Raw genomic sequence first — 13713 nt, forward strand, 5'->3', positions numbered from 1 at the left:
TGAAAAACAACTATAATGTCAGATAGTAACATTTTCAATATTGTTGCATTTGGCTACCAATTACGCAAATTAACGATAAATCGCATTTGTGATTAAATTTAACATGAATTTTCATTGTCAACAAAAATTGAATTAGAGTGTAAAACTTATGGATTTGTTGAAGAATGAGTAACGTAATTAATCAGCAGATAGTTTAATTTGATTAAGAAAATGAAAACTGACATTTTCCACTTTGAGTTTTTCAATTATAAATTCCTAATTAAATTATATCACTATCTGTCATATTCTCTAGTTCTTCTCTTGCAATTCTCTACTTAATGAGAAAAATTCGATAAAATGAATTTCCAGTGAAAATTTCCTGAGACAATTGTTATGGATTTTCATTTATTTCCTCACCTATCGAAAATAACAAATGTTCTTCATCCTACATAGAAACAATATAGTAATTAATTTCCTACTTCATATAGGGAAAACTGGGGCACCACCATACACAGGGTAGCACCAAATACTGCGATTTTTTTAATCAGATCGACTTCTGAGGACAAGACTTATAGAAATTTATAGGAATTATACGGATTATTTACCACTGAAGAAATGCTCGAGGTAGTCCCAATAGTTTAGAAACAAAAATCAGGCTTCAGTGGTACCCCAGTTTCCCCTATTCGTTTCTACTATTTATCGAAGCTAAACACTGAATATTTCATTCCTTTGTAGGAACATAATGGTTTAATTGGTAAAACGGGTAAAACGGTTGCTCTGAAATGAAAATGTCCCGGGTTCAAATTTCCTTTACACAGAAAAAAATATTTTGTAAAAATATTTGTAAATGTTTGTGAATTCCTATGGGGAAGTTACGAAATGCTCGTGAATCGTATAACCCACAAACAAGTTTGTAAAAGTTTGTACTTTTTTCACAAGCATTGTTCGTAACATGATCATTTGATGAGCATTTTTGTACTTTTACAAACATTTGTTCGTAAAAATTTGTAATTTTTTCGTAAATGTTCGTAAAATGTTCGACAGGAAAACAAACATTTACGAACAAATGACAAAATTTTACGAACATTTTTTGTGTGTTTACGAATAAATTGTTTGTAAAAGTACAAAAAATGCTTTTCAAGTGATCATGTTACGAAAAATTTTTGTGAAAAAAGTACAAACTTTTACGAACAGATTTGGGGGTTATACGATTCACGAGCATTTCGTAACTCCCCCAGAAATTCACAAACATTTACGAACATTTTTACAAAATATTTTTTTTTCTGTGTAGATTGCCGGATAATTAATTTCTGAAGTTAAAGATGTTCCTATTCTATTCAGTTACCATCACTGTATTTTTACTTTTACAGGCCTAGTTCTTCTTGTAATTTCACTAGAAATGTCAAAGGACGAATAGGATTCTTTTCTATCTTATGAGGTCAGTTGAGATTCTTTACAATCTCACTTTGAATAAAGATAATCTACAAATAATATAAAAAAAACAATAGTACAAATAATATTTTTCAATCCTTGAATTCGACCGTAATTAAAAAATAATTAACGACATTTATATGAGATTAACTACTTTAAATTAAAAAATATATATTAAAAGATCAATATACAAATACGGGAATATACAAGTTTTTCCTTTTACTTTTGAAGCCTTTTATCGTGCAATTTCTAATATGAACCTCGTTGCTCTCATTTCCACTAAATCCAGGGATTCTACTTTCTCTGACTCTAGACCTAGAAGCTCAAGTGCCAATATATTTTCACAAACGTTCGATGTGGCTTATTTTTTTTCTTTTTTACGGTAATATCGCAGGAAGCAATAAAGAAGAATGGTTCTTATTCACAAATCGAATCTGAGAAACTTGACTTTTATTCATTTGACATAAAAGCATTTTGAGTTCAACCATCATTTGAATTTGAAGAACTTGACTGTGGTACATAGGGGAACGCTTTCAGCGCTTTCAGGCTTTGCACATTTCTTATTTTCCACATATTCCTTTAATAAATCTGACCAATCTATAGCAATATAATTAAACAATCTTAAGTTACACATTTTCTGAAGAAAACTAGGTTAGATTCGTTAAAGAAATATGGGAAAAATACGAAATGTACGAAGCCTGAAAGCCTTCCCCTTACTCATTTAAAACATTTTCAAATTCGCAAGTAAATAAATGTTTTTGTTGAAAATATTTTTCATAATTCCATTTTACATTCTTGTGCATTTATTATTTATTATTATTATGCATTTTGTCAATTTGTCAATTTTATTATAGAAGTGACCGGGGCAGATTGACCAGCAAATGAAATTATCCATTGCGTATAATTTGAAAGAAAATATTTGTATCAGACTGATACATATTTCAATGAATAAAAGAGCAAGTTAGCAGTGGTTTCTTCAATCTTCCTTCTAAGGCAAACTATAACATCCCTCTACTTAATTTTGTGTGGCTAATTCTGCCCGTCTTCCCTAATAGTGACGTTTCACTTTTTGAATTCCTTAAATAACAAAATTTTAGGCTAGTTAAATTTCGACTCTCATAAGTATTCTTATTTTAATAGAATCAAATATAACAATAATTTTGAATGTTTAATACGTATTATAACGAAAATCAATTTTTAAAGATATCTCCTGAAAATTAAACTAAAATCGGCATACGCCAGTTCAAAGGTGCGATATGCAAAAGGGCAGAAGAATGATTTTCTATTACGAGTTTAGCTTATGTAACTTATGGCCCTGTCACATTTAATTCGGTACGATATGCCCCTGGGAATGTAGGCAGGCTTCGCACATTTTTTCGTGCTTCATATTCAGGAATTTTTTCTGACTAAACTGTAAAATGGACAGTGAATTGCAATAGTGAAACTATCACTGCACTAAAAGAAGATCTTTAAAACACCTTTTTTCACATTTTCTGGAGCACTGCTTTTTCTTCAAAATGAATGTATCGAAAAATCGACTATGAACATGTTCACACGGTTCTCACAACCGTCGCCGTCGTCTCATGGACGACTATACGCCTGTCGAAGAGGAAATGACCACGAATGTCTCACTGTGGCTTGTGAGGCTTTAGTGAGGTTATGATTTTTAAGCTGGAGTTGCCTGATGGGTGTACGAACGCTCACACATTCAGTGTTTGAAACCACACACAGTGTAGTACTTGCGAATTTTCCGCCACCGTGAAAATAATTTCCCTCCGATGCAAAAAATTATTACGTAAATATCATCTCAAGTATACTCATCATCCACTGTGTAAGTCATTTTTTCTAGAAATGAGTTTAACTATGAGAAATCAAAATTACCCATTTTGGGCCAATTTTCTATTTGTGATCCTAGGAAAGAAGGTAGGAAAGAAGGGCTTGGCTGCCTATTTTCACAATGAACATAAGGTTCATAAATACTTAACTTATGGCTAATTTATCAAATGCGGAACCAACTCTTTGGAAATAAAGAGAAAATTCGCATCTTTCGAAAGCTCACACGTGCGAAGCCTGCCTACATTCCCCTATCTCCAAAAGTCTAACCTCTTAGCCTTAAATTGGAATTTGAGTACAATATTCGCTGTATGAGTAAATAGAGTTTGTTTTTCATTACGGAGAGTATTGACCTAGTTGAGGGTGGGACAGTTTCATATATGAAAAACATTATTTTTATTTTTATAATTTTTTTGGTTAATTTTTGTCTCGAAATGGAACCATTAATGAATTTTCAGATTGCTAATACTTTTATGACACCAACGTGACATAGTTAATATGCATACAAATTATAAAAGAGTCTTGATTGAACTATGTAAAACTGCCCCACCTTCATGTTTAAGCAAGAAAAAAGCGTATTTTGTAAGTTTTCTTTTCCTTATGCGGTAGTTTTGACGAACAAATTGAAGTTTTGGGAATAAAATATGGTAGTAATATAGGAGTAGATCTAATATAAATATAATAAACAATAAATTAAGTGATATAATAATATGAGTATCATCGCAAAAAAATTCAAGTTTTTCAACAAAACAGAATCACAAAATTAAGAATATTTGATATATTATGATAGGACGGATAGGACATTAAATATTCTTAATTTTGTGGTTCTTCTAAATTATTTTGTGACAAAAATAGAAGGGTTCTGCAAGAGGGCCATATGACCGGATAGGCAGTAAGTAATGCCACAACCCTAATCTTTTCTGTTGACAATAATTTTCAAACACAGAGAGAAAGAAAAATTAATTAGAATAATGCTTTTTGAGTAACTTGTGTCTCTGGAATATCAAATGATCGATATACATTTATGTGAACAATTTTAAAGAAAGGGTTATTGCGAAAATTTAACTTGATGGAATTATTTTCACGTAAATTTAGATATTAGCATTTTATTTAAAATCCGGCGAGCAAAACTAAAATTTCCTTCTTACGTGTAAAGATATTATGCGTTGCGTAGAGCATTTAAAGAAAACGACATGTTAATGAACTTGATAGAAAGTCATCAAATCCTTATTTGATATTAATAGCTCAACTGCGTATTATGTACATAAGTATGCGAGTGAAGAGCGATAACGAGTAACCTCGGCTTCCTTGAAAAACTCCTCGACCATTATTATTCACATTTTTATCATAATGTATTGTATACTTTTCTACTATAATACCACACGTAATTTATTTCACATAAATACCTACGACTGAAAATTGGAGACAATTTATTGTTTGGAAAATTAAGAATTCCACTTTAATGTTCCTTAAAGAATAAATTGAGATAATAATCGTGTCAATTCATAAAATTATCCGTCACTACACACCACCATCCACCACCCTCCAATACCTAAATGAAAATTGACAGGAAAACTCTTAGCTGTGTTGTTTACGTATAAGGAAGGTCAATTTATCCCATGAAAATTCACAAGTGAATTATTCTATCAAAAAGACAATAATGGCATAACTTACAAGTTAAAATTCAATTGTTAAGAAAATCCAATTGACAAACTCCTGAGCCACTTGAAAATTCTCCTTTTGTTATTTCACAAAAGCTAAAAGCACAATTTTCGCGACAAAACACTGAAAAAATTTATGTCACAGGTCAAGAGTGGAATTTTCTCACGAGATCTTCAAGAACCAAAATCACGTCTTTTCTGGACGACAGCTGAGCCCGTTTTGAGCGCACGAATTTGCCCTCCAGACGATTTTACATTGAGAGAGAATGAGAGAAAAATGAGACTGGTTGGAAAATGAGAATCAAGTTCAGAGGGGAAGTTTTCCAAGAGTGAGAGAATATTCATTGAAGTATTTTGAGGAGCACTTTTAACATTTTCCTTGTCGCTGAAACAGGTAATTCCATGCAGGTGTTAACTTCTGCGGCTTTTAGATTAGTCTAAAATTATTTTTTCTTTTAATTTTAGTGCGATTTAAAAAAAAAATTAAATTTTCTGTTTCAATTAGGTTTTTAGTTAGAACATTAGGTAAATTAGAGAGGATAAAAAATATGATTGAGCTAGATAAATTTATGGAAACTAAAAGATACTTTAAAAAAAAATAATCACATATTCGATTTTGAGGTAAATCTTAGATTAAAAGATCCTGTCAAAAATTTACTCAGTCCGTTTTTCAGACTCAAAACGATGTTTTTTTCTAGAAAATTTAATTTCAAGTCGGATTTATAAACATTTTGAGCTATAAGCAGACAAGGTTACTTGTGATACCAACTACTATAAGCTTATCTATGGGCTTATCTTTGGGGTTGACTGTACTATTAAATTGCAATTGATATGATAAACTAAACAGAATTGAATGAATTTCAACTAACTATAAAGTATTTTACCAGAGATATGTTGAGTTTAGAAAATTACATGCGTTTTAAAGTTTTTAGAAACCTTTTTTATTTTAAAAATAATTTCCTAAAATTTTAATTCAATTGAAATAAAACTAGGAAATAGGGTAAATTAAGCTAATTTAAAACCTGCTTCAAATGGAAATTTTTCGCTACCTCAAATGGAAACGTCATTGTTTATCGCCATTCATATTCAAAATTTTAATTTGTTAATTTCTCAGAAAAATTAAAAGTGTACCTTTTCACCATTGAATTTTTCATCGATCGACCATGTTTTCTAATAAATAACACAATGAGGTGACTGTTGTTTATTCGTTTTGTTTAATATTTATGTCATATTTCTGGCTAATTTTGGTTAAATTAAGTGCTAATCTTTATTTTTAACGGTACGTGAAGTTTTCAAATGAAGTAATTACCGCTTTCGTGAACAAAAATGATTTTTCTGAAGTGTCTGCAAATGCTTCAATATAAAACCCGGGAAATATCTTTTTTTTGGAGAGATTTTCTTATTGTTTTAAATGGGAAAGCAGAAAAGACCAGTAGGGGAATTCTGTAATTTTCGTGGCATTGTCACGCGTGAGTTCGAAACGTGACAATGCCAATCGAGCTTTTTTTGTCATATCATATGAATTCGAAAATGCAATTCATTGATTTTTTAATGAAATCCCTTTACTTGATGATTTTATTAAAATACAGTACGTCTTGGTTGAGTTGTTAACAACATTTCACTGTCATTTAAATTGCAAGAAATCTCAAATATGTGACTTCTGACAATGCCACGCGAGCTGAAATGGCAATATCACGGCTACAGAATCGTATTTTCGAAAAAGCTCTCCTAAGATTCGAATTCAATTTGTCATATGGCATTGCCAGAGTGTTACAGAATTCCCCTGCAGGAATAAGAACAAATCCTGCACTCAGGAGCAACTCAACAAGGTTTTGGAAGCCTTTCGTCGCGGTTTCATTTACACTGTTTGTCTCCAATTAGAAACTTCCCTTGTCTCCATTTGGATTAATTTGTTTCCAATAGAAGCATTTTATGCTCGCGTATTTTTCTTGTATTTAAGAAGTTTTCAAATTATATCTAAAGAATTTTCACTAAACAGTAACATTCTAGAAGAGTCAAGGAGCAAGAAAAAATATAAACTTAATGTGTTGAATCTTGTGTCAAAGTTAAATCGTCTGGAAGTGGTTTTGAATTAGGAAATTTAACCTATAGCATTTAAATTTTATAGCTACCCTATTTTTTACCCTATAGCAGAAATTTTTGCTGGAAGACTTAATCATCTTTTCCCAAAACTTGGTTTCTTAGTCAATGAAAACAATTTTTCAAAAATTAATGTACCGATTTTATAGAAATTTTGTACACTTTTTTAGTGTAGATTAGCTAGAAAATTCATGTTTTTTTTTATTTCTTTCATCAAATATTATTTTACAAAGAAAAATATGGTAAAAGTTGCACCAAAAATTGAATGCTTTTGTATAGCCCTTTGCTATTTTTTAAACTTTTAATTTTAAAATTTAATTAAATATTATTTCAGTGTCCTTTTTTATTTGCTTAGTAGCATGAATGAAATTAATATAAAAACATTTTTATTAATCAATTTTAAATTGATTATTTAGCTTTAAAAATCCATGTATTCCGCTAATTGACTTGATACTTATCATTTTGATTTAATACGAATTAGAAATGCTATTAAAAAAACAAAATCGATTAATAAACATCGAGCATGTAGTTCAATTAGGCTAAGGACTTCGAAACTTTTTTAGCTCGATTCACTTAACCGGTCGCCTTTTATTTGCTTGCTTAAAATTTCGAAAGTTCAACTATCAATATGCAAACACATCAAACATTACGGTTTATTATATAATTTACGGTCAATAGATTGGATACATAGATAGAAATACATTATAAAAAAAAATTATTAAAGTAAATGTCAGGTCTAGTGAAATCCTGTAGGGGAACTGATAGGCCTGATAAATTCGAAAATCGATTTACATACTTCAATATCGAATATCTAAAAAATATAAACCGTAATAGATGAAGAAATGAACACTGATTTGGCCTCTGACTCCTTCTCCTTTATTTTCTATAATAATAATATAGAAAAAATATAAAATAAAGGAAAATAAAGGAAAAGGAGTCAAAGGTCAAATCCGTGTTCATTTCATCATCTATTGCGGTATATTTTTTTTTAATATTCGATATTGAAGTATGTAAATCGATTTTCGAATTTATCAGGCCTATCAGTTTTCCTACAAGATTTCACTAGACCTGACACTTACTTTAATACTTTAATTTTTTTTTATTATCTATGTCTTAGTCAGGAAGCGCTAGGACAATTTTCTTTGAAATTAATTTACGATCTAATGGCATATCGCACGGAAAAATAGACTACTTTTAATTTTTCAACTTTAATCCTTCACGACGACATTTCGAGGACAGATCAACAAATATCTTCATCAAGTTACGAATTTGGAAGAAAATCACGTACAATAGAGAAAATTTGCTGCTGCGCTTCACTTGGACTTCATCACATTTTTTCGGAGAATACAATCTTGTACCATTCCTATATGATGGACGAGAGAGTAATGTATCAAAGTGCAATAAAAACCGTAAGTCGAAACGTTTATAATTACGTACATAAAAAAAATGATTTTTAAGGGAAATTCATATTCGTGTTAAAGCGTATTCCTACAAAGTACGGATTCGACATAATCGGATTATATTTAAATACTTAATTTAGATTTAATACATTGAAATCGGTCTTTACATAGTTAGAAGCCCACCTTGTTACAAAGGAAATAGCCGTAATACGCACTTTTTCGTTCACACTTTCCACTCCCCAGGATTTTAATAGCACCTTTTCACGCATAATTTTTCTCCACTAGGAATAGGAAAAAACAAAATCCTTGAACAAGAAATTGTTGGGCGTTCAGCTTCAATGCTAATCTGAGAATTCTCTCCAAATGTGAGAGTGGAAAAGCTCTCCAGTGAGATTTCCTTCCGGAGAAGTGCTTTGTCCTTTGTAATTGAGGATGGGGATAAGGGGTAAGAGATTACCATGGAAACTACCATTGGGAAACACACACACTCCTTCAGAGCAGACACCTGATGGAGCTTTGGGTGGCTTTGGGGTTGTACAAGGGACGCTCGACCACATAAAGAATTTTTCCGGTCAAAGGGAAAGAGACAAGGAGGAGAATGGTGCTAAATTATGCAATAGAATAGTATTTTATCGTAACTATACTTATCATTATCAGGCAGAAAGTTTATGAAGACTGCATGTGAAGGTATCTCTTTGAATTTCGTTTGAATAGTCGAACTAAATAATTTCTTTCAGCACTTTCAGCATTTTCAGCACTTATTTCATCTTTTCACCCACGATTTTCACTACTTTTATCATTTTATATTCAAGGAAAATAAAAAGCAAAAACTTAACTACTATGACTTTTGATATATTTAAATACTTTCTTTTGAATAATATCTTATATCTTATTCCTCTTCAAGAAAGAATTCAAAACTATATTAATTATTTAAAAAAATTAAATAATATATGTAATATTATTTATTTATACTTTTATTTTAGTATCAAAGAAATATATTTTCCATCTCTCGTTTCGCATTACTAAAAAAAAAACTATTTATGTAAAGTACCTACTAATAACTTTTTATTCTTGTACAGTTCTTCGATATGGATACATGATATACCTAAGTTAAGAAAATTTTAATAACATAAAAATAATTTATTATATGATAAAATTTCTAAGAACTTTTTAAAATGGAAAAATTTACGTCCTCTAGGGTAAATGTCCTAATTCAAAACCATTTCCAGACGATTTAACTTTGACAGAAGATTCAACACATTAAGTTCATATTTTTTCTGAAGAGAATTACATAAATTTGCTCCTTGACTCTTCTAGAATATTACTATTCAGTGAAAATTGTTTAGATATAATTTGAAAACTTCTTAAATACAAGAAAAATACGCGAGCGTAAGATGCTACTACTGGATATAAATGAATCCAAATGGGGACAAGGGAAAGTTTCTAATTGGAGACAAACAGTGTAAGTGAAATCGCGACGAAAGGCTTCCAAAACCTTTTTGAGTTGCTCCTGAGTGCAGGATTTGATCTTATACCTGGTATTTTCTCCTTTTCCAGCTAAAACAATAAGAAAATCTCTCCAAAAAATCGTATTTCCGGAGTTTCCTATTGAAGCATTTGCAGACACTTAAAAAAAAAACCCTTTTTGTTCACGAAATAGGTAATTATTTCATTTGAAAACTTCACGTACCGTTAACAATAAAGATTAGCACTTTAACTTAACCAAAATTAGCCAGAAATATGACATAAATGTTAAACAAAATGAATAAACAACAGTCACCTCATTGTGTTTTTCATTGGAAAACATGGTCGATCTATGAAAATTTCGACGGTGAAAAGTTACACTTTTAAATTTTTCTGAGAAATTAACAAATTAAAATTTATGAATATGAATGGATTTTCGCTTTATTTGAAGCAAAATGAACTAAATAATGAAACTGTGGTATAGAAAATATGTAAATATAATAATTTAGTACTGTATTTATCGTGAAAACAATGACGTTTCCATTTGGAGTAGCGAAAAATTTCCACTTGGAGCAGGTTTTGAATTAGCTTAATTTATCATAATTTATTAAATTTTTCTTCACAATTTTGTGTGCTAATTAATTTACTCTATCATTTACCTTTTTATGGTTATTTGTCTTTGATATAATTTTTTATTCATTTACTGTCTGAAATTTATCTCCAAGATAGTTAATCTCACCAAAAATAAGAATAAATTATGTGATATTCTTTCACTTTTTCGAAAAAGTGTTTTATTGATTTCTAATACTGGATTAGTGGTTTGTCCAAAATTCTGCTATTTATACCGGGTTTACTAATGGCCTTCAAGACAAATTTAGTTTTCAAAAAAGTTAAGAGAATGATGTTTTGTAATTTTTTCCGAAATTGTTTATATCGAAAATCAGAATTTCCTAATTTTTCTTCATTAGTTTTCGGGGTCAGAAAAACATCCTCAGATAACAATTTTAGACAATTATTCTGAATATTCTTATTTATCAATATATTCATGAAATTGTAAGTTTGAAAGAATACGTTTTTCCGCAACATGTAAAATTGGATTTTAGTCGAAGATTTTATCCAACAAATCATTTTTTATAATAAATAATAATTAGACTTAATTTCTATCAGTTTCACACTGAAACTAAAGAAAATGTAATTTAATCATTATTTTGATTATAATTACGTTAAGTAGTCTCTCGCCTTAAGTTGTAAATATATCCATCACATTAGATATGGGTGATTTTGCACTCCGTGAGTAACTTTGCATCCCTGCTTTTTGTAAGCTTTTCTTTAATTCTAGCAATTAGGGGAAACTGGGGCATCACCAATCACGGGGTAGCACCAAACACTGCGAATTTTTAATCAGATATTCGATTTCTAAGGACAAAACCTATAGGAATTTATAGGCACTATAGGGATGCTTGTCTACTGAAGAAATGCTTGAGATAGTCCAAGTAGTTAAGAAATAAAAATTAGTGTTTGGTGCCTACCCCGTGTTTGGTGGTGCCCCAGTTTCCCCTAAGGATAATTTTTTAGACCATCCCTTTATGGTATTTAGACCATCCTTAAGTGCTTAAAATAAAGAAAAGCTTACGAAAAGCAGAGATGTAAAATTACCCGCAACTACGGTGTGTGTATCATTTATCATATAAAAATTCTTTTAATGGACTAAGTAGAAACTTTTTTTAGCAGTTTGTACTTTATATCTTAATTTGAATCCCAGAATTTTAGACAAAATACTGGAATTAAACATTTTTATCATGTGAAACATGTAATTGGAGCTTTATTCAAACTTTACTAAATCTCTAGAATAAAATTTAATAAAACTATATATTGGAAAATTTCAGATTAAATTATGCTCAAAGATTTGATGAGAGGATATTAGGGAAATAGTCTGAATTTAATACGATTGAGAAAAATTATTTTCGCGCCAAAACTTAACTGTTTTATCGACTAGTACTGGCTATGGTACTTTTTACTAAAGATTGACGTTGCCGGTGGAATTTACACACACACATTCTCATTCTCTCGGAAATATCTGAATAATTTTTAACTTTTAGTGAAAATTGAGTGAAAATTCTTAAAGGAATCGATGAGAACTAAAAAGAGAAGATGAATAATGTTGGTAAGAAAATTATGCTTGCTGTAAATTGCCATAAAATAAAACTGAAATCCTTATTTTTAGTATCTCTTGTACTCGTTGGTTTTCTTTGGGGAGCTACGAATCCTTTAATAAAGAAAGGCTCCCAAGGAATTCAGCATGTGGAAGCTAACTCTAAAATCCAGAAACTCTTCCTTGAAATTAAATTCATTATCACGAGGTGGCAGGTAAGACTATATTCTCTGATTGAGAGTGATTTCAATTAATAATATTGATATTTCTTGTAGTATTGGATTCCATTCCTTTTAAATCAGTCAGGAAGTTTGGTCTATTTCTTAACATTGCAAAATACTGAATTGTCTCTAGCAGTTCCTGTAGCCAATTCCTTAACATTTGTTTTTACTGCAATTACTGCAAAAATCCTAGGAGAGCAGCAACTTCACACAAGTTTGTATATTTTGATATACGCTCTAGTATAAATCAAAAACAAAAGATTTATTTTTCAGGAGAACTTTTGGGAATACTTCTGATTCTCACAGGAACGACTGTTTGTATGGTTGATAGAGCATGGAAAGATACCAAGCAGGGATCTTGATAAAAGTTAATTAATTTTCATTAAATGAGAGACTGAGAATTTTAAATCTGTGGGTATTGTTCTTACAATACTCTAAAATTTGTGATAACAAATAAATTTATAACTCAATTTGGTGTTCTAGTTCTTAAAAGGGGTGGCAAAGCGTCCGAGGCTTTTCGAGCTGCTCGAACTCCCGAGAAGTTGCTCTGCCTTATATTCCTTTTCGCAATTTTTTCTGGTGCATATAAAATTAATTTCGAATTAAATTTGTCTATAAATCACCCCAAAATCAGCTTGAAGTTAAAAATTGTGCAAGAAGAGGGTTTCAAAAAGTCATTAATCTTTTAATTAATAAATTGACCAAATCGCGTGGAAATTATGTTTTTGAACTTGAATAATTCAAGATGAAGATTTTTCCGGTGATAGGTGTCTAAGGACGAAATGTTCAGCTGGACTATCTCCGAAACATATCCAAAAATGAACGAAATCATCAGGGCCAATTTTTTGCAAAATCAAAAAACATGTTTTTGGAGGGGATAAAAGGGGTGGGGGTAATTTAAGTAAGTTAGTTCGATAGAGAATGTTGACTTATGGGGGGGTCACCCAAGATCGGAAGTCAATATCTCTTACCGTTTGGCAGCCAGGTTGGAGAGAAGTTGAAGAAAAACGCGATTGTTAAAACTGCTCTCTCTTGGAGTTCGAGCAGTTAAAAAAGAATATTAAGTAAGGATCCTAATAATAATAGTAATGGTGGCATAACGTTCCATAGAAGAACTTAGGCCTTCCTACAAGGAGAGTTCGGAACATCCATTATTACTTTTCTTATACAGGAATGGGGTGGTCAATCCCATGCCCAGTGGAGTCGAATCAAGTTCAGTGGAGTTCACTGGATGCAATTCAAATATCTTTAATTCTAGAAAAATTTCTGATGACCTACAGGGAATTCGAGAAGGGACCTAAAGGGAATTGCGGGAAGCCCTAGTTCCTTCATGGAATGTTGTGCCAGCATTATTATTATTATTAAAGGGAATTTGAGCGCAGGACACTTGCTTCATAGAGCAAGTGCTCTACCACTTAACTTATTGAATGCCCATACGGATCAGCAAGTTAAGAAAAATATTCCTTAGTAAT

At 30.9% G+C, this 13713-nt stretch overlaps 2 protein-coding genes across 6 annotated transcripts in view; one reads left to right on the plus strand and one right to left on the minus strand.

Moving 5' to 3' along the window:
- LOC129802914 (calbindin-32) overlaps window positions 1–8682 on the minus strand; it is a 64163-nt gene extending 55481 nt beyond the window's left edge. For 2 of the 5 annotated variants that reach the window (XM_055849130.1, XM_055849126.1), the window contains exon 1: window positions 4918–5130. The gene's annotated coding sequence lies outside the window, so the exon portion shown is untranslated. Of the gene's footprint in view, window positions 1–4917; window positions 5131–8587 lie in introns of those variants that run through there. The other 3 variants (XM_055849129.1, XM_055849128.1, XM_055849127.1) reach the window with 3 other exon arrangements.
- Window positions 8683–11909: 3227 nt separating this feature from the next.
- LOC129802917 (transmembrane protein 234 homolog) lies at window positions 11910–12699 on the plus strand. The gene is made up of 4 exons (XM_055849133.1): window positions 11910–12032; window positions 12093–12235; window positions 12296–12455; window positions 12515–12699. The coding sequence occupies exons 1-4, from the start codon at window positions 12020–12022 to the stop codon at window positions 12601–12603; spliced, it is 405 nt and encodes a 134-aa protein (XP_055705108.1). The 5' UTR covers window positions 11910–12019; the 3' UTR covers window positions 12604–12699.
- Window positions 12700–13713: the final 1014 nt, after the last annotated feature.

The sequence above is a fragment of the Phlebotomus papatasi genome, chromosome 2, assembly GCF_024763615.1.
Source record: "Phlebotomus papatasi isolate M1 chromosome 2, Ppap_2.1, whole genome shotgun sequence".
In the NCBI taxonomy this organism is placed as follows: domain Eukaryota; kingdom Metazoa; phylum Arthropoda; class Insecta; order Diptera; family Psychodidae; genus Phlebotomus; species Phlebotomus papatasi.

Coding starts and splice junctions, on each gene's coding strand:
- LOC129802917 (XM_055849133.1), top strand. Junction 12,236..12,295: donor TCATTATCACGAGGTGGCAG/GTAAGACTATAT, acceptor TATTTCTTGTAG/TATTGGATTCCATTCCTTTT. Junction 12,456..12,514: donor AGAGCAGCAACTTCACACAA/GTTTGTATATTT, acceptor TTTATTTTTCAG/GAGAACTTTTGGGAATACTT.